This window comes from Ambystoma mexicanum, chromosome 4q, assembly GCF_040938575.1.
Source record: "Ambystoma mexicanum isolate Mex_15411 chromosome 4q, UKY_AmexF1_1, whole genome shotgun sequence".
In the NCBI taxonomy this organism is placed as follows: domain Eukaryota; kingdom Metazoa; phylum Chordata; class Amphibia; order Caudata; family Ambystomatidae; genus Ambystoma; species Ambystoma mexicanum.
Window position 1 is genome coordinate 309,614,803 of NC_090928.1, and position 26,941 is coordinate 309,641,743.

Below are 26,941 nucleotides of genomic sequence, written 5' to 3' on the forward strand. Positions count from 1 at the left end.
CCAATTGGAGCAGTCCAGCCATAACTGCTAGGCCAGGAGCCCCCCTACACGAAAATGCAAGCCAACTCAGACATGTTTCAGCTTTTGTCAGAGAACCACCATAGAAGGCCTGAGAACAGACCCACTGTCACAACGAACCTCTGCGATGTCTATGGGTACCTCCGTCCCCAAGCACCAGTGAAGGAGAGAATAATATACTCCCTCACCAGTTATTGAGGCCACAGGTGTAAAGGGTCAGGAACACGGGTACCAGGTGCTGCAAGGGAAAAGCAGGTGAGTGTGAGTATAAGGCAGTAACTTGGGAATGACCAATAATCTAGAAAATGGAGTGGGACCTACCTAGCATGGGAGAAGAACCAGGATGGGGAGACAGCCGGGGGCGCTGGGGGTCAGAACCCCCTCACTTGGGGCTTCACGTGGTGTTGAGCCGAAGTCCAAAACAACCTTGATCCAAAGGGGAGTTCCAGAAGCAGTTCCAAAATGTCCAAAGCCAAAGGGTCCAAGATCCGAGGAAGGCAAAACTCAAAAGTTCCAAAAGCCAAGTCCGAAATCCGTAAGAAGCAGGTCCAATGATGCAAGCCAGAAAGTCCAAAATCCACAAGGCAAAGTCCAGGCAACCAAATCCAAGGAGCAGGCAAGACAGTCCAAAATCACCAGAAGCCAGGGTTCAAAAGCCGGAGGGTCAAGATCCAGGATAAACACAACGCCACTCTCAATGCTGAAAACAGCTGAGAAGCGCGGAAGCTCGGCTTCAGTGTTCTTTTGAGCTGGTGCTTGGGTCACGTGATCGCTTCCTCACTGGGTTACGTGAGTGGCGTCGCGTATCACGTGACCCTTGCAACCGGGAAGCGGCAACAGGATTGGCTGGGCGGGCCGCTCCTTCAGCAACACGTGGGCGTTGCCCACGTGACCAGGTAGCCGGGATGGTGAGGACCGATCCACCCCAGCGCCACTGTGGCCACAGTTTCCATGACGCCGTGCGCTGCCTCCCCCATACGGAGAGCCCGGCGCCACGGCCTCTGAAGGGGCGCGCCCGGGAAGGACCACCGCCACAGGTAGGGTGTTGCTGGGAGGCGGGCAGTGTTATGCGTTGGGAGGTGGGCGGTGTTGCGCGGCTCGTGACACCCACCATTAATGAATTGAGGCTATAAATCTGATAAGTATCCTGGCCTGGGATGTATGTTGGTCCTGGAGTTAAAGCTGATAGATAATGAATAGTTTCATGTTAAGGACACTTCTGGGAATCAGATCCCAATTAGAGGGTCGAACCCTCTGCCTTAAGCCCTCTCCAAGGACCAAAACGAGAAACACATTGGGCCTGTTGGGGCGAGTTATGTTTAATTTGAGTTAGATTTTTGTATTTGTAACACGCCCACGATGTACCTAGAGATGGTCAACTACTGACTGGTTATTTGACCACAAAGGTCTTCAAGGCCTTTCTGAAACTGAACAAGTGTCTGACATCCCCTGATCTTTTGCGGTAAACAAATTGTGTCCAAAAATTGCAAATCTCCTGTCACCTCTAGTGATAAATATTGACCGGGGGCTACTTAGCAGCAGTTGATCTCGTGATCTTAAAGTCCTCGCTGGCCTAGGTAATCCAGGGCCAGCCCTTTTTCACCTTCCAGAAAAATATATGACAAAGCTCAGAAACCGATCTTATTCTAAATGATAATATTCTGATGTGTACTGATCACCATTACAGGACTGTGCTGTTTGGTCAATGTTATCTTAAAGAATAGGCATTATTGTAGAAGGTTGGAGATCCAAGTATTCACTGGTGAAAACCAAGCATGGGAGGGCGGACCTCACCCGGTTCCCTGAAGTGGGAGCTGGCAAAGCAATCACGGCAAAAGAATAGTTTTCATTAACTGATAAATCATTTACCCTGCGGTAGAATTATTCGCAGGACAGCAGCTGTCTTGTAAAGTGCTTGTAAAGCAGTGACCCATTGGAGACCACCGACTTTTCAGATCTTGCCTAAAGAAGCATATATTGGATAGTCAGCTGGTCTCGAGGTCGTGACCATCGAGGCGGCCCAACAGCAAGACTGGGCAGGGTGGGGAAAGTGTTTTAGGGGAAATGCTGGGGTTATTTATCGAGCTGTTGCTGCACAGTCAGGCAGCAGCCAAGTCAGGCAACAGACAAGTCCAGTGGGCGAACCTGGAAGCGGGCACAGGGCTTACCCCTCCCTGAAGAGGCTGCATGCTCAGCACACTAGAGGGGACTAAGGGGCACCTTCCAGTGCCGGATTATCCATTAGGGCAGGTAGGCACCGGCCTATGGCCCCACTCCTTTTTGGGGCCCCGGGACGGCAGAGGCCTTGATGCTCTGCGCAACGGCCTGCTCTGCATTAGCATTCTTATCATTTGCGAGGCGGACCGCGAAATTTCGACTGCCTAGCGGGGGGTTCCATGTGTTCATTCCGCCGCAAAAATATCGCAATGCAAAAATATCGCCATATTTTTCGGGCGAACTTCACACATGGACCCTGTGGGCGACCCCCCCTCCCCCCCGCAATCCCTGCATCATTTTTTAATGTGCGGGGGACACCCCCACAAACCCCCGCTCCCGCATAATATCGCCAACAAAAATATCGCCTATGGCGAACCAAACGGCCATATCTGCGGCGATCTTCTTGTTGGGGATATTATGTAGTGATACCCCTAGGGGCCTCTGCAGGGTTTAACCCGGCACTGGCACCTTCAGGGACTCCTGAAGATCATGTATGTAACGGGTGGCCACCAAGGCGCACAGTGCATGAATACAATATCCCAGAAGTAGGCGCTGAGGTGCATTGGACACAGTCTGGCGACGGGCACGCGGTTCCATACGGCAACATTCACGTGCCTCTTTTCCGCAAAATCCACCTTTTTTAGTAATATTAGTTGCCAATGCCATTTTCTCACATGCACAGCATTACAAAATATCAAAACCTATGTTATGCATACAGTGATATCTCAGCAGGGCTGGACCTTACATTTCCAAGGCCCTTTGCATCAAAAGACATTAAGGCTTCCTAATTGGCCGATCTATTGACATCAGAAGTAAAGTCACAGAAAAGTACATTAGAAGGAGTATGGTCTGTCTTTGATACTGGGGAGTGCCATAGAAAGTGACTTTACAAGAAGTTGCCAGGTGCAAGCCAAGAGACACATCCCATTGTGATGAGCAGTATAAGAATGGCCCCAACACTCTATATGGAGCAAGCCTGCAGTGAATCATGACCGATGGCGCAATACTGTGAGCTATGAAGTGAATCATTTTTAGAGATCCCTAATTCTGGCAGCCAGGACATAGGAAGGTTAAATGATTTGCCGAGAATCACACAATCTGGTAAAGTGGCTAAACCGGGATTTGAGCAAAGTCTACAATGTAGGTCCTTCACCACATATCTGGACAGCTTTAGGGCCTGATTCATGGAACATTTTCCTATGGGATTGCACCATTACAAAACACTTCTATGAATCAGGCCCTCAGTTTTTATAAATATTTTTAAAGGTTTTAAGAGCTCAAATAATATTAAGCAATATGCAGTTTGCCATAGAAACACCTAGAGCAAAAAGTGAATGATTATAGCTTTCACGTCATCAACCTGAATGGAAGATTACAGTAGATGCCTGCAAAGAAGTAATGTGAGCCTAAAGGCGTGTCATTTGTGCTTTAAAAATACACTATCTTGATTTAAAGACACACACTAAAGAAAATCCATGATAAGGTCACGTGCTAGTAGTCATTATTTCATTGTTAATGTAGAGATATGCACCACTCTCATTCCTAATCACTAAGCATTCGCACCTCTTAAAGGGCCACGGCCACACACAATGGACCCCTCAGTGCTGTGTCTGTGGCCAACTCCCCTAATCTCTCCTGTTTCAGTGCTCTGCTGAAACAAAGGATGTGCCAAGAAGCTATTTGACAGACCTTGGCTGGAGCCCATGTGCAGCCCTGCGCTTGAAATACAATGCAAAACAATGCAAACACTGCTCTTCAGTCTGAGCTTTGGAGGCTCTGGGAAGGTGATGAATAACTGTGACAGACAGGCCAGTTCTGGACTTGTTCCCATCCTGACCATGTTGTGTGAGGGAAGTGGGACACAGGCAATCACATCGGGATATAGCTCCCATCTACAGAAAGTGATAGGTTTAGAGAGCAGACAGAACTGTAAAGTCCTCTCCCATATTCTAGTTGTATTCTCTTATGCCGGTTGTGAAACTAGTGTGTTGCTAGACATGCACGCCAGCCATATGCATAGAGTCCTGTTGCCTGTCACCCTTGCACAAGTAACACATATCAGCCAATTGCAAGTGTTTCCCTTAAGTGTTGCTGCTCCCCTCATCATCTCCCTGTGCGGCCAGGACCCTTTCCTGTTCTCGCACCTCGGCCCACAGACCTGCATGGCCGGAGAGGGGAGACAGAAAGCCCCCTTCCACCTCCTACAAAAACCAAATGTTGTGAACATCTGGCTGGACCCAGCAAATTTCTCAATTCGTTCTGTAGGTTGTGTTCCTATTTAAGTTGTAAAATAAAATATATACGCAACGAATGTCAATGCAGTAAAATCATGGAATACATAACACATCACCTCGAGGGGTTGGTGAACAATACAACAGAAGGAGAATGACCCTGGTGTAGTTTGACATGTATGTCTTGTGCATCCCTTGAGCAACACAGACAATATGAACTGTGATGGATTTTTTATGAAAGTGCATCCACTTGCAAAGTGATCTGCTTTCATTATGTTTTTTATTTATTTATTTCATTTGTAAAGTGCACAAAACTCAGAGGCGTCCAAGCGCTGTTGGAGGAACCAGTTATATGTGGCCAAATGGTCATGTTTACTTATAGTCACGTAAAAAAAAGAGAGCAAATTAGAAAGGAGCAGAGAGGACAAAAGTCGTTAGCAGCCTGGGGACCCTAGTTGTTCATGGCGGAATAAAGCAGGGCATGAGCTCGTCCATTATGTAAGCAGCCAGGGTTTGAGAGCTCTTCAGAAGGTTCAGGAGGAATCTTCGCCTCTCAGCACTTGTGGTAGGGAGTTCCATTGTTTGGCTGCAATGGATGGGAAACAAGAGCCCCCCGCTTTGCAGCGTTTGAATCTAGGCTGGACCCGATGGGAGTAGGGTGTTCTAGTGAGTGGGCCTAGACGAGGGAGTCTTGGTGGTTTTCTGGGATAGGTAGGGCAGAGTAAATCTGGAGATACACTTTTGGGTGATAGAGAGAGTCTTGAACATGATCCATTCTTTGATTGGAAACCAGTGAGCGGCTCTCCGGGCAGCCGAGATGTGCTCCCTTTTGAGAATGTTTAAAGCTGCTCGAAGCACATTGTTTTGGTTCGTCTGGAATTTCTGGATGTTCTGTGTAGATGTGCAAGCAAAGAGAGCATTGCAGTAGTCTAACCTGGCACATAGCACTCACTGCCGGTGCAATTGTTACACAGCTATCCATCGACAGAAAGGTCTGGCAGCATTTATCAATTTGATTGTGTATGCTGCTGATGAGGAGATCGGATTCACTTTGACAGGTCATTGATAGGGTAGCGTCAAGGTATACACCCAGGGTTTTTACTGCCGGTGAGACAGTAATGTGGGTGCTATTGATTTTCAATGAAGAGTACTGTAGGTCGAGCTTTTTTAATACTGTTGTGCAACCGACGAGGCAGAGCTCTGTCGTCTCGTCATCTAGACAAAGGCCATGCGTTGCAATCCAGGTCTGGGTGTCAACGCCTTTGGAATAGTTCCCAGATAGTGGCAAGAGAATCTGCGTAATTTCAGTATAGTTGGTGTAGGCTATGCCGAGGGAATCCAAGAGGTTGGAGAGTGGTTTAGTAAATATATTGTAGAGCGTGGGAGGGACGCAAGATCCCTCCCACGCATTCAATTGGGACTGGCGGAGCGCAAACATTTTCAGCAAAGACATGCCCAAAACATTCAATGGGTCTCAGATCTTCTGAAATGTTTCCATAATTTGGAGCGTAGTAGAAGTCAAACTCCTCTCTACATCTTTCTTCCACTAGGTGCATTCAAGTTTTGATGCCATCACACCACAAGTTATGGGCATAGTAATCCAGCTTGTTCAATGCGATCTCACACTTCTTCCAACAAGCAATCTGCACACGCCCCTATTAAAGCATTACCATGTTTTTTGTCATCTATACCATGCACCAAGATGCCTTCATAGTGATTTAATCTGTTAAAACACGCTTAATACCGGAGACCAGTCTCCAAGTGAAGGACTGGGATTCGACCAGTTTTGCTCTTTGTTGTCTTGCTCCCAAGACAAACGCGTTGCCCCTGAGCTATCCTCCCGGCCTTAGAAGCACGGCTCTTCACTGAGTCCGTCTATGGTCTGCTGAGTGGACCTCTGAAATACTACCAACATGAAATCTAGCACAAAGGCCTCCTGCAAGATGCAGCCGCCTTAGCGGTGTCATGAATTAATCTACTCTTCTGCCAGTGGGGTTTGATATTACACAGATGAACAGTCAATTCTGCTAAATTTAGATGCAGTTAGCAGTATGGCTAAGGTTTTTCATATTTTGGCCAGAGAGTACTTACCCACCAAGATGTTGGTTCTTCAGGCCCACACATAACCAAATCTTGCCGAAGGGTTTGATAGCGAGAACCACCAGAGGTAACCATTGAGAACCTTCGATTTCATCAATGATGCCCTATTGTAAGATGTGATCTAACTCTCTCTGAGTGGTGCTCTCATGAGTTTAGGTACTACTGGTCAAGGCCTGTGCACTGGTGGGTTCCCACCGTTCTCAACTATGAGCGTGTGTTCAAATCTATTCAACCACCCTCTACAATCAGTAAACACATCACCAAACAAACTCCCCCTTTTGACAAGTATTTTATAAACAAAAAAACGACTCGTTTTTATATTTGCTCTTATTCGGATAGAGAGAACAGTTTCAACAAGAAATTCTATCCATGAGCAAGCATGGCTAACCGGTTAATACCAATTTCTGCTGCCTTACATTAGCAATACATTAACACGATGGTATTAGTGGGGGGTGCTGGGACAGCAAGTGGGAGCTGCAATGGAATACAAATGGTATAGATGAACATACTACATGATTAGCATGTAGAGTATTTGCATATGTTACAAGATTATCAGTGGCAGTATTTACAAGTATGTACAGGTCGGTGACAGGGCAGGTTGGGGGCCAGAGGGTTGGTATGATCCAAGTAGCCAGCTTGGGTGTCCCCTGCAGGAAAAGGAGGTGTAGGCGTTTCCCACCGAATAGCCAGATATTCAAACTTTGTCTAGGTATTAAGGTCTATGAGGACGACGCATGCGTGGAGTTACTTACAGATGTGTGCAGAAGGGACGCGTCTTAGCAGGACAGACACTTTTGGGGTGGAACAAAGAGTGATCTGCAGATGATATCCCCCCTTCTGTAATGTCACAGCCAGTTCAAGAAATGATGGACTGTAGAGCTACCCAGTTTAAGTGACAGTGGCTATGATTAATTCACATCTTTCCATCCATCACTTTTTAGTGTCACTGAGGGACATGTGCATGCTGAAATGTGGGATACAAGTTTACCGTGACCAGGGTCACAAACTTCACATCAATGAGGCCAAACATGTCTGGGGATTCTTGTGTTTCTGTGGTGAATGGAGTTGACTCAGCCCTTTTGGGGTTTGCACACGGATGCACTGGAGCCGGACTGCCTAATTTGGGGGCGCATTTTGACAGTGTATGGTGTTACGCTGGTGAGCTGATACTTCGGTGCAACAGCATGAAACCTTCCACCAGTACAGCTACAATTACAATAGCATGTTGCGCATTCCCCTACAGACGGGTCTTTGATTCCTCGTAGCACGCTGAGACAAATGGGGTCGCTACTGTGTGGACCTGTGCAGTTCTGGGATTAAGATTGCATGAAGAATCCAAGATGTGTTGTTTTGTGAGAATGGGTGTAAAAAGGAGGTTTTAATGAAGTGTGTAATGAAGAAATATATTTTACCGTGGGTTGATTAGCAACCCTTTGCCACCCTGTGCCAGGGTGGTGCTGTTGTATAGATATTGGCCTTTGGTGTTTTGGACCCAGCACCTAGAACTTAAAAATATAATATGGGAGGTGCAATGTTTATTTACTGTATATGCCTTTTTGTAACTTTGTAGATTTGGTGTAGAAACCACATTCAGGGTGAAATGGACCTCACACAAGCATTCCCAGTGCTGTGTGAGCCACCATCTCCTATATACTACTGTCTGAACTTGACCTGCAAGAAATCCTGGGAACCACATGCAGGATTTGGCATTTTTTGATGGCCCATAATGCACCATGCCCCAGGATGCTTTATAAGCAGAGTGACCGGAATCAGTATGGTCAGGTGGGTAGAATGGTGTATCCACACAAGTTGAGCATCTTTAAAAGGAGATTCAGAGAGGCCACCAGGGGGCAAACTCAAGAAAGCAGCCTGAGCATTACTCTCCCGGGACAGCAGGCCGAAAAGTGGATTGAGCCCCCATTTACGACCCCGCCACCCATGGGCACCTGACTCCTGGCCCAGCCGGACTGTGAGCACCTGGGGCATGCCCGCTCCAAAAAGCGGAAAGATTGGCAGAGCGGATCCCGCGATCACCGCAGATAAGCTGGAGCAGTAAAGTGGAAGTACTTTCCCCCGTCGCAGTGCTCAGCAGAGGGACAGCTGGAGAGTCATGGCTTGCAGGCCTCGGTGAGCCCCGGACCACGCAACGTGTGGGGGCAAGAAGGGACCCCTGAAGTGGTGCTTGGGGGCAGAGGACACTCCAGCTGCTGCCCCCATGCCGACCTGGTGAGGAGATGAGAGCGCCCAGGAGCAAGGAGGAGCAGTGCGGGAGACACAGACCCCCTGGAGCAGATCCATTGGGAGAGGAGGTGAGGCAACCGTGAGGCCCTGTGAACTGGAGTGGGTATAGGTCTGAGGTCGGTTTTGGCCCGTTTCCACAATTACCCGGCCAAACAAAAGATTTTTCAAAAAACGAAGGGGATTTGGTGGGCCCGGTGACCCTGGGGAATGCAAAGATTAGGATTTTTCAGGATCTGTCTTCCCTCACATTGGCGAAGAGGCACTTATGTATGCCCCTCACAAATGGTTGAATGAAAAGGGAATCAGATACAGGTGGGGATTCCCTTTCTCCAATTCCTTTGAGGTGGAAGGCTATGATTATACATTGGTTACAGAGGAGGGTTTCAGGGGAGCTCATGGGATGTGGGGGCTTCACGCCGGAGGAAGGAGCTAGAAGACAAACAGTGGCATATTCAAGTGCCAAATAGGCGCAAAATGCCGGGCTAGAGGAAATTTAGGAAATTGAACACACCCCTGGCCAGGCCTCTTTGATTCACAGGGACCAGTGCCCCAGCGTATGTCCATAGGCCTATGTTATAAGTGCCTGAGGTCCTAGGGCTTTCTGTTGCGATCAGCGGTCAGATTTGAAGGCTTCCTAGGGAGAAATTCAGAGGCGCTGTGAGAAGGGGCGGGAGGGGGTGGTATTGTTCCCCTGACAGACCACTTTTGGGGACGTGTCAGAGGGGGGAACGGTTGGTGGAAAGAGGTGCGGAAGGTGAGGCAGGGATGTTTTGAGAGGTAGTGGGCCTTTGAAGATTTGGATTTCAAGTTTGGGGGGATCTTTGTGGAGGTTACTTGTTAAACCGGGTCTTTATGGTGGTCTGGCGTACGTCCAGTGATGGTAACTGGAGGGGTCTGAGTGCCTCGAGAGGGGGGGAGTGGAGGGGTCTATTTTGGGGGTAAAGTTTGGGAAGGGGGTGGTTTTGCTCAGGTTTCTTTGACCCGAGGGGAAAATGTTCGGCACATGAGATGGTCCGTCCGGGTGGAGATGTTCGATGTGAGACGACGATAGAGCTGAATATGGGAAACGAAATGTGAAAGGCCTAAACCCAATGACCAAAAGGTCCCTAGTGGCCTGGTAAGTCCATAGAAAGTAGATGGATGTTCTTTTCCTCCAGGAAACTAGGTTCCCAAGGAGTGAGAAAAGAAAGGACCCAAGTGGGCTTGTGGGCCAGGTGCATTGGGGGTCAGGCGTGGGTATCTTCTTACACAAGAGACTGAAAATGGAAGTGGAGGAAGCCTGGAGCTGTGAGGAGGGAAGGGCACTTCTTTTGTCGGGTCTCCTGAAGGGGATCTGATTCACTTTGGTGGCACTTTACGTTCCAAACCAGGGCCAGCTGCGCTTTCTCAAACCCATGTTGGTGAAGGTACTGAATAGGGCACTGCTCATCTGATAGTGGGGAGATATTTTAATATGTGGGCCAACTGGCAGCTGGACAGGAGGACCATGGGGCAGGCAGGGATAGTCTACGCCTCAGTGAGTGGGTAGGGGCTCCAGGCGTGTTTGGAATTCATGGCTTGCGGGATGCATGGCACTTCTTCCACCCCCAAGAAAGGGGGGAAAGGTTTTAATCCATGCCCCACGGGACCGTCACCCGTATTGACTACATCTGCGTCTCAAGAGAGCTCATTGAGGGGGCACTCAGATCAGAGATTCACCCGATTTCATGGTCTGACCACGATATGGTGTCCGTGGACCTGTCTTTGGTTGGCCTGGCCCCGAATAGCTCGAAATGGAAGTGCAATGAGACCCTTTGGAAGGACCTGGTTGTTGAGGAGGAACACAAGGGGGCAAAAATTGAGTATTTTGTTCTGAATGACACAGGGGCGGTGGATCAGGGCATGGTTTGGGACACGGGCAAGGTGACATGGAGGGGCCTCCTGTTTAGGGAGGGGGCACGAAGGAAGAGAGAGAGGAATCTGCTGAAGGACAAACTGCAGAAGGATATATGTGTCTTGGAGAGACAGATACAGGAAACGGAGAAGGGAGTGGGGGACTGGATAGAGGAAGCCAGAGACAAGAGGGCGGGACTCCAGTGCGGTTGCGATGCCAGCAGGTGGACAGGTAGATAGCAGGGGTTGAAGTAACAGGGGGCACATTTGAAGCTTCACAGAGTGGAGTGAGCAACACGTTTACAGACTTTTATGAGGCACTATACAAGGGCAATGACCAACCCGACAGGGACGCGATAGGGGTATATTGAGAGGTCCACCACTGTCCCCTGAGTAGGCTGAGGAAATGGATGTCCCTATCACAGCAGAGGAGGTCTTATCAGCAATTCGTAAGTTGCAGTTGGGAAAGGCGCCAGGGCAGGACTGGTATACAGCTGCCTTTTATAAGAGGTTTGCATCCATCTTGGCTCCCCATCTAGCCAAATTATTTAATGCCATCCTGGAAAATGGGAAGTCCCCTAAGACCTTTGTGAGGGCTTTTATCTCAGTGATACATAAAGAGGGCAGAGACGCTCAGGTCTCACTACCTAATGTAGATGCAAAGTTATTTGCTAAGCTTAGGCGTCGAGACTTGAACCTCACATGCCGCGATTGGTGCATTCTGACCAGGTAGGTTTCATACGGGACACACAAGGGGCAGACACGATGCGCAAGACTCTACACTTGATTGAAGGGGTCCGACGGGGGGAGGACAACCCTACACTTTTGTCTGTCAACCCTGAAAAGGCCTTTGACAGAGCCAACTGGGCGTTCTTGAAGTCAACGGTCCGTAAATTTGGTTTTGGGCCCAAGATTCTGCAGGGCATCCTGGCTTTGTATTCCGACGCAATGGCTTGTGTGTCAGCCAATGGGAACTTTTCACGCTGGTTCGAGCTGAGCAGGGGGGCGAGGCAGGGATGCCCTCTCCCGCTGATCCTCTTCACTCTCTCCCTGGAGCCCCTTGCCCAGTGGCTACGGGATGACCCACGGGTGGAGAGGATCCTGGCGGGTGGAGTAGAATATAAACTGGGCTTGTATGCCAATGATATGTTACTACACCTTCGGAACCCGACTTCTTCGGTCCCGGTGGTGGTTGAGACAATACGACAGTATGGGGCCCTCTATGGCTTGAAAATCAACACAGGGACATCTATATTGTTCCCACTGTTCAAATTGGGGGCAATTGGGGGCTGAGGACAGGCAACATTTGCAAATGCTGGGGATGGGAATAGAAGAGAACCAACTCCAGTACTTGGGCATTAATACAACAATGTGCATAGGCGACCTATACGGGATGAATTTCCCACCCCTCTTGGAGAAGCTATTTGAGGATTTAGAGAAATGGAGAAAATTGACAATGTTCTGGATGGGGTGCCTAAACTCGATTAAGAAGAACATCCTTCCCAGACTGCATTACCAATTCCAGAGGCTCCCGATTTTCACTCCAGACTCTATGTTTTGCATTGTAAAGGGGCGCCTTTTGAGGTTTTTGTTGCAGGGTAGGAAAGGGAGGGTGGCTTACGAGGTCCTGGTGTTACCAAAGTAGAGAGGGCTTTCCGGATATAAACTTGTATTATAAGGCAACACAGCTTAGAGTCCTCATCCCGCATCTGAGGGAGTGGGAAGACTGCCTATGGGTGTTGCTGGATAACTTACATCTCAGACCGGCGACAGTAGGGGGATGGATATGGGTGACACGAGGCCGGCTCCCGGCAAGGATCAGGGAGCACCTAATGCTGGGGGTTCTATGGAATATACGGAGGAAAGACCCAGGAAGGAGAGTCATTACAACATGGCCATCACACTCAGTAAACTGTGGGCCCTGGGTGTTAGGGACCGGATCCCGAATTTACGCAGATTCCAAGCCTGGTTCGAGGTGGGCCTGTCGCGGGTTGGGCAGTTGTGGAGGGACGGCCAGTTTATCCCACTGGTCGACTTGGAGAAGGCACTGGGAATAGGGAAACTGTTGAAAATCTCATATTTGAAACTAAAAGGGGTGCTCACAGCTGAGCCATGGAGGGAAATGGTGCAAAGAAAGCTGAACCCCCCGGAGAAGGTATTAGACTTGGGTGCAGAAATGAAGGGCATGATCCCTGCCCTATACCGGCTTTGGTGGAGGCAGGTGGGGAAAGCACAATTAAGTTCCGGAATAGGTGGCAAGGGGACTTATGTCTCGAAGTAGACAACGTGTTGTAGCATAGGATGTGTCGCAGGGTGCCTATGGTCTCAATAGCATGTAAGTATAAACTCCATGTGATCAAACTGCTTCACAGATGGGAGTACAACCCAGTCCGTCTCTCTTAGATGTTCCCGGATGTGATGGCATGAATGTGGGGAACAGGCCGGCTACTGGCATATGTGGTGGGGGTGTGAGAGTGTCCAGATTTATTGTGACAAGGTGTTGGGGTGGATTAAAGACCTGGATGGGGTTACCAGAACAAAGAACCCACTGTTGGCATTTTTACGGGCTGGATGGTACTAAAGGGGAGTATGCCAGCTTGCTGCACCTGCCTCATTTCCCATTGTTGGCAGGGAGGGCGTGCTTAGCGATGCCCTGGAAAAGGTTGTTGCTCCCAGGTAAAAAGGAATGGATAAATGTGAGTAAAAACATTTACATGATGGATAGGATCACAGCAGCTTTACATGGGAGAGGTCTAAATCTTTAAACGGAATGGGCTGAATTTCGGTCCAGGTACATACCCATGGAATAGAAAACAGGGGACTCTGGGAGGTATTGGGGGACTTGGGGGTGGTGGCAGAAGCAATGAAGGGGGACGGTAACCCACAGTGTGCAAAGGGCGGACTGTCTATGGTTCAGAGGTACTATAGATAATCCGTTGTTCATGTAGGAAAGGTGTGACCGAACTTAAAAACGTTTGTTTTAACCCGGGTCAACATGTACTGGGGAGATGGGTGGGGGTTCGGGGCTATGTACGAGGGTTGCTATGGGAAGCCATTGTTTAATGGTGGTTTGTAATTGGTCTATATTCCTTACTTGGCTGTAAGGTGTTTGTTTATATTTGAAAATGTAAATAAAGTTGAAATAAAAAAAAGAGAGATTTCCCAAATCATCAATATTCTGACATTCGGAATGACTTTGAATAGGTATAAAAGCTCTGGAAAGTCAAGTGCCTGGGAACAGATGGGCCAGGGAATCCCACGCCCCAATGATGGAAATAGTTAAGGTAAATGGCAAAGGCCTGCTTTATTAATAATCAATATAAAACAGGTACTCAAGTCCCCACAGCTGTCTAACCTCTACAATGCAAAACAGTATAATATAAGACAAAACTACATCACAACTGATGTCACACTGCAATCTTAGTTGCAAAAACCTGCGGGTCAGAGGGATTGGTTAGGTGAATTGTCTACATATAGGAGACAAAGGTTTTAGTCTTTTCATTGGATGTAACTTATCTAATGGCCCCACCTCGAACGACCCCTAAATTGATAGAAGTATGAAAGGCATCATCTTAGCAACAGGCAATTGGCTACTGCAACAATTATATGGCCGCATAATTTTCAGAATTGTGACTGGTTGGCTTTGATCTTGCCAACCTTAGACATTTGGAAGGCCATCAGTACATGAGCGAACATAGTGGTAGGGGGAAAGCTATCAAGGAGATGCTTCTATTAATTGAATAAGACGCCATTCCTTATTTCCTATGCATTGAGCCAGGGCATCTAGCTTTGTACTTGGCCTTGTCCAGCGCCTCTTGCTCTGGGAATCTATGGGGAGTGAGGGCAGGCACCTATCAGTGTCTGGAGTTAATCAACAGACACTATCTTCCAATTAAAGGTCATATGTGAGGAGACCACATTTTGAATAATTATACTTGGCTTTTATTAGGAATTGAGCTCATATTAATATGGGTGCTATTGCTCTCTTTGACCACTGGAGACTTGGTCAAGCTACTCCTCATGCAGTATTAAGCTTCTAATTAATGGGCACCTGGCTTTCAAAGGTTGTTCTCTACTTTATCTAAGAGAAATAAGCTTAACGCTTCAGAATTATTATCTTCTGTTCTTCTTCGAAGACATCCAAACCTCCCTTTTCTCAGTAACCTTGGAGGGGGCTGTGCAATCACTGTCCGGCCTGAACAGATCTGTATTGTAGCTAATTTCAGTAACTCAAATCTCCCTGCAGCTTCGAGGATCCTTGAGGCTTCCCATTCATTCTAATGTGGCTTCTCCATCCATTTGATACAAAATGACCACTTGTTACTGTTGCGATTCTACTTTTGGCAAGGTTTATATTTATTTAGTTTGTCTTGCGTTTCAGCATATGCATTGATTTTGTTATATTACTCATATCTATATGGTGCAGGTAACATTCTTACTGTCTAAATGCAAGGTTGAATTAGTATCTGTGTTTCTTCATGGTGAGTGTGCATTTGCTTCATGTCTAGTGCATCTACGTATGCCAGCTTGGCAGTGATGTCACTTGCTCCCGTCATTTTCAGTTACAGCAAGTTCATATCTTCTAGAGCATGCTGAGTCATCTCTTCTTCTATGGTTCCAAGATAAGGTTGGAAGGGTTGCCTTAGTGAATAGCATCTCTCGTACTTACGGTATATGTTGTAACATGAGCAGGAGCACCGTGGCTCATGCACAGTCACATGTTGGGGCCACGTGTGCAGCACGTGGCCTGCATTAATAAAGGTGCTGAGCGGTCTCCCTTCGGCAGTTGCAGCAACAGACTACATCCATGTCGGTGTGATTCTTCCAGCACTGCGTGCCGGTAACATCTGGCGACGAGGTCCGGCCCCTGCATGCGGCCGCTCAACTGAAGAAAAAAAAAGGAAGTGAGACTGTGTTGGTGTGCCCTGCAGAGGGAGCCAGGCCATGCCCAGCACGGCCCGAGAGCTGCTGCTGGAGCACGGCGCTATGCCCCCTTGGGTCCCGGGACAGCGCATGCCTTCAGTCAGTAAGAGCTCCCGAAGGGGGAGCGAAGAAGCTGCCTGCAGCCTCACAGAGCGGTGTGGCGCCCCAATAAGGGAATGAAATCACCCGCAGAAGAGTGGAGTAGACCGGCGAGGGCTGCCACCGCAACGGAAAGGAGCAAACTCCCACCAGGGGAGGAAGATCGCGGAGCCCATGCCTGGGCTGCTGCATGAAAAAAAGTTGAATTAATGCTCCCACCTGGGGGCACGGGGGTGGGGTGGAGAGGTGCAGCGGCAAGGACCTCTGCCGCATTATTGAACACTCCCGCCTGAGGGAGGGACAGCAGCGCGCTTGCCACCATCTAAAAGAATAAAATATGTAATGCTCAGCACTCTTGCAGCGGGAGCAAATATATGGTGCTTCAGTAAAGACAAGCAGCCCGCCACTGCGCTGTGGCATGCAGCGCCACAATAAAGCAATAAGTCTCCCGCGTGAGGGATAGAAAAAGGGTCCCGCCGCCGAATTCCCACCCAGGGAGGAGACAGGGTTACACAGTGAGCAGGGGCACGGCCTGCAAATAAGTCTTCTGTCTGGGGGAGGGGGAGCAGCACTGCTAGTGGGAGATACAAGGGGGAAGGCATGAGAAGAGAAGCCAATGCTGCGCCACCTAAAAGACATACTTTTGCCGGGGGGAGAAGAGCAGCCACTGCTGCTCCACCAAGGGGACGAGCTCCCGCCTGGGGGAGAGCAGGTGGCTCATGTCGTTTGAATGACTTTTGACTCCTGCTTGGGGGAGAGTATGCAGCCGGTGCCGCCAACAAAGGAAACTGGTAAGCCAACTTCTGCCTGCTGGAGATTAGTGGCCTATGCCACCACATGACTGTTAAGCACGGTGCCTGTGGCAGAGCAGGCGGTCATGCCACCATATGGACATTATATTCTCCTACCTGGGGGAGAGCAAGCGGCCCATGATGCTGCAATGACCGTGGATACTCCTGATTGGGGAGAACTGGCGGCTCACGCCGCGACAGCACCACATGACCTTGCCTGGCACAAAAGCCAGAGGAAGCACCCTGGCCAACTGGACACTGGAAGCAGGTGCTCCTGCCAGAGGAAAGTTGCACTGCCTCAAACAAGGCACTCCCATCGGGGAGAGAGGTGCGCTGCCTAAAGCAACTCTTGACTGGGGGAGAAGCTCGAAGAAGAGGCACTGCTTGGCAAGAGCCGGCGCCGCATCGGCTTTCCCAGGAATCCAAAAACATGACTCTGCCTATCCTTGTGGCAACCGGGTCAGGAGCAGGTCATGCAGTGGGACAGTGGGACAGAAGCAGGTCATGCAATTGGACATGTCAACCAGAGTAGAGCGGCACAGCAAGAACCGTTGCTGCAGTGACTGTACCCCAGAGCCCAGAACAGTAGCTAAACAACCCCCCCTGGAAGGGAGCCCGCAGATGGCACGACATGGACCGCTGCCCGTTCTGCACCTTCAGATATGCCTGCCTGGAAAAGAGGCCACAGATGGCATGACATGGATCGCTGGCCATCCTGCACCCAAGCACCACAAGTCCGTGCCATGACGCTGGCATGACCGCGGCTCTCCCTGAGGAGAGTGCTTGTGCGGTCGGCCAGAAGATGAGCACGAAAGCAAGCCTAGACCAAACAGGCTGCCGTCAGCACCTGCCTGGGAGAGAAGAAGAGGGCGGAAACAACTGGCACTGATACGGTTTCACGCAAGCCACTACAGTGCCTGCCTATCCTTGCGCCCAACGGGCCAGGAGCAGATCACGCAGCGGTGTACGTTGCCACCACCCCCACCAACACCGAAGACTGGTGCGGCAAGCTCCGCTTCCGCATTTGCTGTTCACCTGAGGAGAGCAAGGAAGAACTCCTGCCTGCGGAAGCCCACAAAGGACAACAGCCAGCCAGGTCGCGGCTCTCCCTGAATAGAGTGCTCATGCGGCCAGGCAGAGGCAGGCCAGGAAAAGCCCTTGACTGGGGGAGCCTGGCCATGGCGCGGCCATCGCCACTGCTGTTCCAATACACGTACCATCTGTGAAGCAGAGGGAAGGCCTGTGCATTGCAGGGCCCTGATTGCTGCGAGTGCCATCTCCTGCAGCAGGGAGCCTCAACAGGGTGGGACTGCCACTGCAGCAGTAGCAAGTAAGAACTCCCACCTGAAGGGGGAACCTGGGCACGGGTCTGCCCATGTCATTCGGCGGTTCTTCACATGGTGAGGGATTGAAAGAGAATGTCCCTCCCTGGCCCCTATCCGCATGGGGGAAAGGGAGACCGAAAGACTCCAGACTACGGTCTGCCGCAAAGGGAAAAACACCATTCAGGCATGCTGGAGGACCACCCTACAGCAGACAAGCCAGAGACCTGCTGGTAAAACGACAGCCGATGTGGCCCCCGGAAACCTCGGGCATGGCTTTGCCGGCTAGTGGACCGCTTTCCATCATGCGCGAGCTGACACAGAGTGACTGCCTTGTGACCATCTGCTGATGTGCCCCTGGTATCCCTGGTGCGGCTTTTCCGGCCAGTGGGGCCATCCCCACTTCCATAGTGGACTAATAAAGTTTATAGTAACCAAGCAAATAGGCATGTTACACCCCAATCTATATATGTGCCCAAGTGTATACCAGACCAAAGAGGTATGTTGGTAATGCAGTGACACTGCAAAAGTAATATGTGTGTTAAGTGGCCCTGTAGAACAGCTTGACATCAATGCTGGCCAGAACTGCAAGCGGAAAAGGGAGTTAGCATCACCCTTCACGAGACAATGAACTTAACCGCCTAACCCCTGGTAGCTAGTGTGTACAGTAGCATGCCTGACTAAGAATGTGTATATCTGAGTTCCGAGATGACACACAAGGTCAGCGTGAGCGGTAGCAGTTAGTGTAACACATGCCATCTTAAATGTTCATCATTTGTTTGTCTTTACAGTTGCATGGGATGTTGTGACGTGAGCACGAGCGCTGTGGCTCCCGCACAGTCACATGTTGGGGCCACGTGTGGCCCGCACTAATAAAGGTGGTGAGCGGTCTCCCGCTCGGCAGTTGCAGCAACAGACTAAGTCCGTGTCTGTGTGATTCTTCCGGCGCTGCTTGCCCACGCGCAATACGCCCACCGGGCCACCCCACACTGATGGGCACCGCCGGGGCCAGAGACCCCGGCACCCCGTAACCGTATAGCGGCGTTGCAGGGGGCAGATGCCATAAACGACATACTCCGTTCGTTTCTATGATATAGAGGTCGGGGATGGGCCGTCATCATGAATAATGCGCTCATTTGTCTCCTGACAAAAATGTGCCTTCATGTTTTTTTCCCCCAGGTCACTTCATAGCACCAAAAAGCGTTTCAGTTCACAGCGACGTGCATTGACACTCCCATACATAAAAGAAATGGTTTTTTGAAATGCGCAATGCAGATGAACTGTTCTTTAAGTCTCAGTATAGCTAATGTTTTTTTTGGCCGCCCTATTGTACACATTGTACAAAGCTCCAGTTAAACAGCATTTCCAGCATCAGAATGATTTCTCACTTACAGAAGCATTTAGATTGCGCACAAGCATTCCATCTCCTGTCAGTTAGGTTTTCCCTTTTGCGTTATCTTTCCCCTTCTCTTTTTATCAAGTCACACTTCCACTCACACACCGTGACAAACGCACATGCCACACAAAAAACACACCACCACAGAAAAACCCTGACGTGCCCAAACAAAAAAAGCACATAATGTACAAACTCACAAACGTTCCCCACACCACAAACAGACACACACTCAGTGCCTTGACTAACTGCTTTTTCTGATTCCCCCCGCACTGTGGCACAGGTGTTACTTGTAAAGACCTCTGCTCTTTGCAGACCTTTCCTTCGCTGCCCACGACTGTCCTTTGAGTGTGAAGGCGCCCTCCTCCCTCTTGCCACTGCCAGCCTCTGTTCAGTGACGAGCTGACCACACAGGAGCCCCCAGATGCCTGATGACTAAGCGAGCCTGCATGAGTGAACAGCCCTGTCAGTCTCTGTGCACCCTTTTGGGGGGAGCTGTGAAAGTGAGAAATCTCTAAACATAGAACTCGGAGGGCGTATTTCTGAAGCAACAACCTACTCTTTATTCTGCCGTTTAATCTAGATTCAGGGTAGCGTAATCCCCTATGTTTTAAGAGCTTGTTTCAAAAGTGCATAATGTACTCTGTTCAAGTAAATGATCAGCAAAACCATCACAGACTCAGGGGGATTGGCTCAGCAGCCCCCCAAATGACAGATTTTGTTCTGAAAGAAACACGCAGGAGCATTGAGTCATACTTTACAGATCCGCCAGAGCACCACGGAACCACACAGGTGATGACAGTGTGTGGCGTAAGAACCTTTAACATAACATAACATAACTAATGCCACACTGGTGGAGGAGCCTTCACATTTCTTTGCCCTGAACAACCTTTCTACTTATATTCCATGGGACAATTGCTTTCATACAGAAGATATCAACAGGGAAATTGTGTATCTCATGTACGCTTCCGAAAGTGAACTATTCTGAACTGTTAGGATAGAGTAGATGTTCAAGGGCCTGGTCCAGCAGGGCTTTAAGTGGGCCAGGGCTTGCCGGCTCAGAGCCCCCAGCATGCTCAGAAATATGGTTCTGAGACCAGGCACTTCCGGGGCTCCCGCTTGTCCCCTGGGATCCCTGCCCGCTAGAGCCCAAGAAGTCTTTTTTTTGTATAAAGCCTGAAGCTCCCGCTCATTCGTTGGAGCGTCAGGATTTAGGAATAAAGGCCTCGACTTCCAGCGGCCACACCTTTTCAGCTTTAATGGTGGTGCTGTCCCTCGCAAGGCATTTCTGTAGTTAAGAAATGCAGCGATCTCTTAACTAAAGAAACGCCTGGCGAGGAACAGCGCCACCATTAAGGCTGAAAAGGTGAGGCGCTGTCCCCGGCTAGGCATCCGTTTTGTTAATAGATGCAGAGATCATCACCCTCTCCCCGAGAGGGTGCTAATTTCTGCAAAGTGCTGCCCGGAGTGTGGGGGGGGGGGTCTGTAACCCATTAAGCCGGGCACCGTTTGGCCTAATGGGGGGCAAGTGCCCCCTACTTGGCCATGCCCCCTTGATGAGCCCTGGCTCCTTTTCTTTGGCCACTTAAGGCACTGTAGTCCAGGATGGTAAAAAGCCACATTTGTTGATGGAAAGGTTGCGTATCCCAACTAGAATAACGGGGTAGGGCGGGTTGGCCTCCCGGTAATGCAGAAATATCAGACTAGCTTCCTTCTACTTCAATTTAGAGCTCCTCTGTGTCAGCATGCTGCAGAACAGCCCCTATGAATGGAAACGGAAGAAACATTGATGTCACCTGTGAACTGAGGCTGTGCACTCGGAGTGGGATCAGGAAAGCGAGAGTACGCGCTTGCAGACAATGCTTCTTATGTGGAATACACTGAAGGGAGTGATGAGAATGACTGGAACGAATATTCATGAGAGTATTCTCGTGTCGTTATGGGACAAGCGCAAAGATGCTGAGGGCATGCTCTGGCACGCAACGTGGCCGGAAACACGAATTGCATGAGGTTAGGTCACCTCTGAAGGGAAAACAATGGCATTCTCCCTACACACCATAAAATATAGCCTGCACAATAGTAAAGTTTGAATCATCTGAGAAGAATGACAGAGGCGTGGCCACAGAACCAACAGAAGAGCAATGTAGGCTCCTCACCCTTAGCTGATGTGTTAACAAAAGATCGATTTACAACACAAGGATCTGCCTTATCTGAGAAAACCTAACTCCACAAACCGGAGCAACCAACAACTGGAACTGTATCCTGGCATATCCCTGTTCTTTGGTTGTTTTAGAAAGGGAGGTGTGTGGTGTCTGGCGTGTTTGTCTGGCTTGTATGCTGGATGAATGCACCTCTGATTATGTGAGTGTCAGCTGTCTAAGTCTCCAAGAAGTCAACCCTGGAGTCTCCAGCACTCCCACCTTCTACATTCCCTCAGGGATTCCTTAGACAGCTGACTCTCACATAATCAGAGGTGCATTCATCCAGCATGCAACATGTCAGACACACATGCCAGACACCACCGCTTTTTAAGGAGGCGATGCACAAGGGAGTGCTTGAGGAGACAGGGGAAGGATCCAGTGGTGAAACAGTGATTGCAGAAAGGGGCTAAGGCTGGAGCAAGGGTGCCAATGTGGTCATTGATGGTTCTGGAGGAGCAGGGGAGCACCTGTTTGCACGACACTTTTGTAGATCGTACTTGTCTATAAACATTGTCAGTTGTCAGAGAGAAAGAGGAGGAATGAGGAGGAGAGGGAGAGGCAGCCAGAAGGGGGCCGGGGAAGAGGTAGAGGAGAGAGAGGACAGGTTGTCCTGAGTTTACGTGGCGGAGTGAGAAGCCAGAGCTGTACAGAGGGCCTGGGAGGGAACAGGAGAAGTCGAGACTGCAGAAGGGTTGGCCAGCTGCTTGCAGATTTTAAAGAATTCACCAGTTTTGTCAGAGGCCGTAGGGACATGGGCTTGGATGTGGATGCTCTTCTTGAGTAGGACAGAGAGTCTGTATTGCCTTTGGAGCAGGCGGCGGGCCAGTTTGTCAGAGGATGTGCCTGAAGCCCTCCACTTCCTCTCAGCCCCCCTGCACTTGCGTTTCAGGGTGACGACAGATTCTCATGACAGGGGCTAGGACGTCCAGAGTGTTGGAGGTAGAACGATGCAGGTTTGAGAGGGCTGTGTCAGAGTGTGGGTCAGCCACAGGCATAGGAGGAGCAGAGAAAGTAGCGGAAAAGGCATCCCCTGACACATGCTTCATGGGCCGAATGAGCAAAAGGTAGGTGGCATTGCTGGGGCAGGCTTTGCCTGAGGGACAGAGAGTTTCAGGTGAGAGGAGAGTAGAACGTGGTCAGGCCAAGAGAGAGGAGTGGTGAGAGGGTTAGAGAGGGGTTTGTCTGAGGAGATGAGAACATCCAAGGTGTGTCCAGCAGAGTGTGTCAGACCAGAGGGTAGAATGGGAAGAGAGCGAGAGTGTCACAGGGGTTGCAGAAGAGCCCAGAGGGGGGATTAGAATCATCCAGGTAAATGTTGAGGTCTCTGAGGAGGAAAAGTTGAGAGGTAGATGCAAGGAGAGAAGAGGAGAGGTCAGCCCACTCTGAGAGGAAGAGGGCAGCCTGGTAGGAGGCCTGTAGATGGTGGCCACAGTCAGAGAGAGGCCAGGAGAGATAGAGAGCCACAGACTAGGCATTCAAAGGAGGAGTAGGCCTGCGTAGGAATGACACAAGCAGGGACCCACACCAGAAAGATCAGAGCTACTCCACCTTCGGGTCAGTTGGTTCTGTCTTCGGAAAGGATCTTGTAGCCATCAGGGAGGAAAGTGTCAAAACTTGTGACAGAGATGGCCATGAACCATGTTTCAGTGAGAGCGAGGACATCCAGGTCAAGTTCTTCGAGGAGGTGGCAGATGTCAGAGGAGTGTTTGACAGCAGAGCGAGAGTTGAGAGTAGCGACGCAGAGCAGGTTGCCACATTTGAAACACTTCCAGGGATGGGGTACAGGTTTGAGGTATGTCCAGTGGAAGTGGTAGAGGGGCCCAAGAGTGGGCAGGAATGGTAGCAGGAGGAGGCATAGTACCCAGCGAGGAGGAGGAAGGTGCCAGAGAGGTGGCGGAAGAAGGAGGTGGCAAAGGAGCCAGAGAGGTGCTAGAAGGAGTAGCAGAAGGATGGAAGTTGATAAGATGTGGGAGATGCCTATCATAAAGGAAGAGATTGGGCTGAGGGCTCTGGACCAAGAATCTACCATTCAGATAGACATTAATGATGGTCTTGAAGGAGTGGAAGGAGGCCAAGAGGGCCTCCCACCGAGTGTCACCATTAATGGGAGAGGAAGAGATAGGAGAGAGAAGCAAGACTATGTGAGGGGTCCCTAGGTTTGATGAGGGAACGACAAAGAGGATGTCGGTGAGAGTCTGTCAGGAGGAAGCAATGATGTAGGAATCAGCGATGGGGAGGCTTGGGTTGGAGACCTGAATGTCCCTCTTGAACTTCTTCCTTCCAGACCTAGTGAGAGGGATAGTATAGGAGGTAGAGTAGCAGTTGGGGAAGTTGGGAGAAAGGGGGGTGCAAGAAGGAAAGTAGGAGGCAGGAGGGAAAGAGGGAGGAGAGATGCACAGCCCAGCACCACACAATGCAGGGTGTGCAGGGGGGTCACACATTATGGAGAACACAGGAGGAGCAGACAGGAGACACACAACAGTACCCCAAGCACGGTGGGGCCCTAGAGAGTGGGAGAGAGCCTAATGGGACACAGTTCACAGCACAAACAGTAACAATAGATAAATTGGGAGGGCTCGAGAGTGGGAGAGAGCCTAGTGGGACACAGATCACAGTACAACAGTAACCAGAGTTGAAAGGGTGTCTCCAGAATGTAGAATGTTACTACATTTAAAACATGTTTAAAGAAAGCTTAGGAAATATTACTGTGAGAAATATAGAGCAATTGTTGTATACAAACCTTGATAAAGTGCCCAGGAGCGAAACACTTGCAGTTGATTCAGTGTATGTGTTTCAGTGCAAATGTTTTGAACTTACCTGACTAAATCCATGCTGAATGCTTTATAAATATGGACTATGAAAATGAGCATGGTTCAAAGAAAAAAATTAACATACATTTAATATTTGCTCTGCGGATGATCACATAGAAACACGTGAATCATTTGGATAAAGAGAGATCATTATTATTAATTTTTGTATTATTATTATTATGGTATGTATTGAGCGTGGACCTAGCTCCCAGAAGCAATGGAGCGCTTGACAGAGGTATGTAATGACACAGAGTGCTCATTGTAACTTATGAATGAGGGCATGTTCACCAGCGCAACCTACCTGCCTGATGCCCAGGGCTTGCTTAAGGCTTTGCTGAAAACGGTCGAAGGGGCTGAACATCGCCGCTGTGCCAGGCTCTTCAGCTGCTGAAACAAAAAAAGTAGTCTCAAAGTTTGTTATTTTCCAATCTAATTTCTCGCATTTGCCTGCCCACGTTATGTGAGTGTGGGCACTGTCACATAGATAGCAGTGATCGTAGGCCCTTTAACACTGACAATGCAGTAAAATGTGTGTGCAGTGCAGCTGCTGAAACAGCTGTAGGCTAGGCAGAACCTCTACCGACGCGCAGACCTACACTAATAGAGTCAGAGGTGACGCCAGAAGTGAGCACGAGTGAAGGGGAGGTACCATCCTTTAGTTCCATCCTCGGGAGCCCCAAACAAACCAGAGTTGTATGGCAACCAAGGAGTCTTCATGCAACTTCCCTTTAGATTCACTGCATTCAGATGTATTTTGTTTGGAGATCCCGTAAACATGGAGTGAAATTGGGTCCTAAGGACTGCTCTTGGCTCGGATTAGTCAAAGTATGAAACGTCACTGAAGAAATGCTTTGGAGTAAAGCAAACAGGAAAGGCCGTGAATGAGAGCACTAAACGTACAACACACACTTGCCATTGATCAATCAAGGCATACCACTGTCACCTCTGCAAAATTAATACATACATGCATGACACATGACATTACCGAGGAAACCACTCAAATAAATCAAAGTTCATTTGCTCGCTTTTTAGGGAGCTGTTGCACATGCGGCAAATTCGGATTTCTGGCATGCACCCCCTCTCAAACGTGTTTGGGGGCCCGAGGCGAGGAAGCATAAGGGCTCTGCCCTCTGTGTTTTCACGGTAGGGCCACAACATGCCCAGATTCACCATGACACTGTGGAAGGCTCAAACCTTCCACAGTGTCCACCCCTGAGCCAATAACATGCTTTGTGTTCTTAGGTACCTGGCACAGAAGCACAAGCCTAGGGTTTGGTCAAGGAACTTAAATAAATAAATAAATAAATAAATAAATAAATAAACAAACTAACTCAATTTATGGAATCCATCAGTTGTTTCAAAGAATTAGCCATTACTCTCTCACCACAAAGAACCCTTATGTTAATTGCTCTGGCCAAGAGAGATATGTCTTATTTAATAGAGGAATGGCAGCTCTGAGTGAAAGGAAACATCAATTTGCCTGCGGGTAGATTGAAGGAAGGATGTGAGAGCTGGAGTCATTTGCCCTTGAAGACCAAGTGCCTGGACATACAAAAGAGCAACCGTTTACATCTTGAAAGTAGTCCACTCCAAGAGCAGCCAAAGATGTGAAATCCAGAAATGTTGATTTTGGATCAGGGTGTGAGCGACACGCTACCTTTGGGGCGCTGTTTCTGCGGGGTTGCATCATTCTTTGTTTGGGATGCCTTGCAATGGCGTGTTTTGCTATATGCCTGCACTGGGCTATACTATCTATGCCGTGCCCAGTTTTGAAGTGCTATACTCAGGTTTGGGATGCTACACTGTGCTATTTTATACTACGCCATGTCATGTTTTAAGCTGTAGAAACATATTGTGCAATGTCTTGTTCTGCTGGGATCAATGTGTTCTTTTCCCAAAGCTAAATGCAATTTAACTATTGCTACTGTATGTACTCATTCACTCTATCAGTAGAGGGGGGTTATGATATTGCTTCCTTTTATACCAGCTGGCCATGTTATATTATGTTGAGGTTTCATTATAATGTCTTGCTTTACAAGATTAATTTTCAAGCGCTTTAGAAGCAGCCATAAAACATCAGGTAGCAACCCCCTAAAAATGGCAAATAAAAGAAAAAAGGTAGACCTGGAAATCTAATCTGGTAACTAGACCCTACACCCCTGCTTTGGCCTAACATTTGCATGATGCCCTCTAATAACAGGACACAGTAACTGCAGCCCAGGATGAGCAGGCTAGTCAAAGGTTGGATTATGTAAACTAACTCCCATAAGCACCCAGCTTCAGCCTAGGAGGATTCTGCCTCACACACCAGTATAACCATTATTTTAAAGGCCTTAGCAGGACATGTGAGCCTCCAGGAAGGCCAGACCGGGGCTTCTGCTCCCAAAGAAGCTGTGGTCAAAATCCCACTCTCAGTTAGATGTGCACCTTTTTCCATCCAGCTTTCCCATCTATAGAACCTGGCCATTTTGTCCACCCACGCATTCAGTAATTTAGAAGAAGAAGAAGAACCTGGCCATTTGTCGCTGTTGTGGCTTAAGGGAGTAAGTAGCAGGGATGTGCAGTCTGTGTTTTCTTAGGCATACCTTCAACATGCCCCCAGCTCACCATGCAGTGAGTAAATTCCAGACATACCCCCTGGCCCAGCGAACCCCTCTTCTCCAGCTCTCTCTACTTTTGGCGCTGCTGCCCATAGAATATAGTTGAGTCTCACGATTCATTTG

At 49.1% G+C, this 26,941-nt stretch overlaps 1 protein-coding gene across 3 annotated transcripts in view; it reads right to left on the bottom strand.

The window, feature by feature from the left end:
* Positions 1 to 26,941, bottom strand: part of TAGAP (T cell activation RhoGTPase activating protein) — a 757,603-nt gene that overhangs the window by 390,169 nt on the left and 340,493 nt on the right. The window contains exon 2 of one of the 3 annotated variants that reach the window (XM_069607891.1): positions 24,520 to 24,602. The exons of 1 other annotated variant lie outside the window; for it this stretch is intronic. In XM_069607891.1, coding sequence (XP_069463992.1) covers positions 24,520 to 24,602 — 83 coding nt within the window. Of the gene's footprint in view, positions 1 to 24,519; positions 24,606 to 26,941 lie in introns of all 3 variants that reach the window. One more of the 3 variants, XM_069607890.1, reaches the window with a different exon arrangement.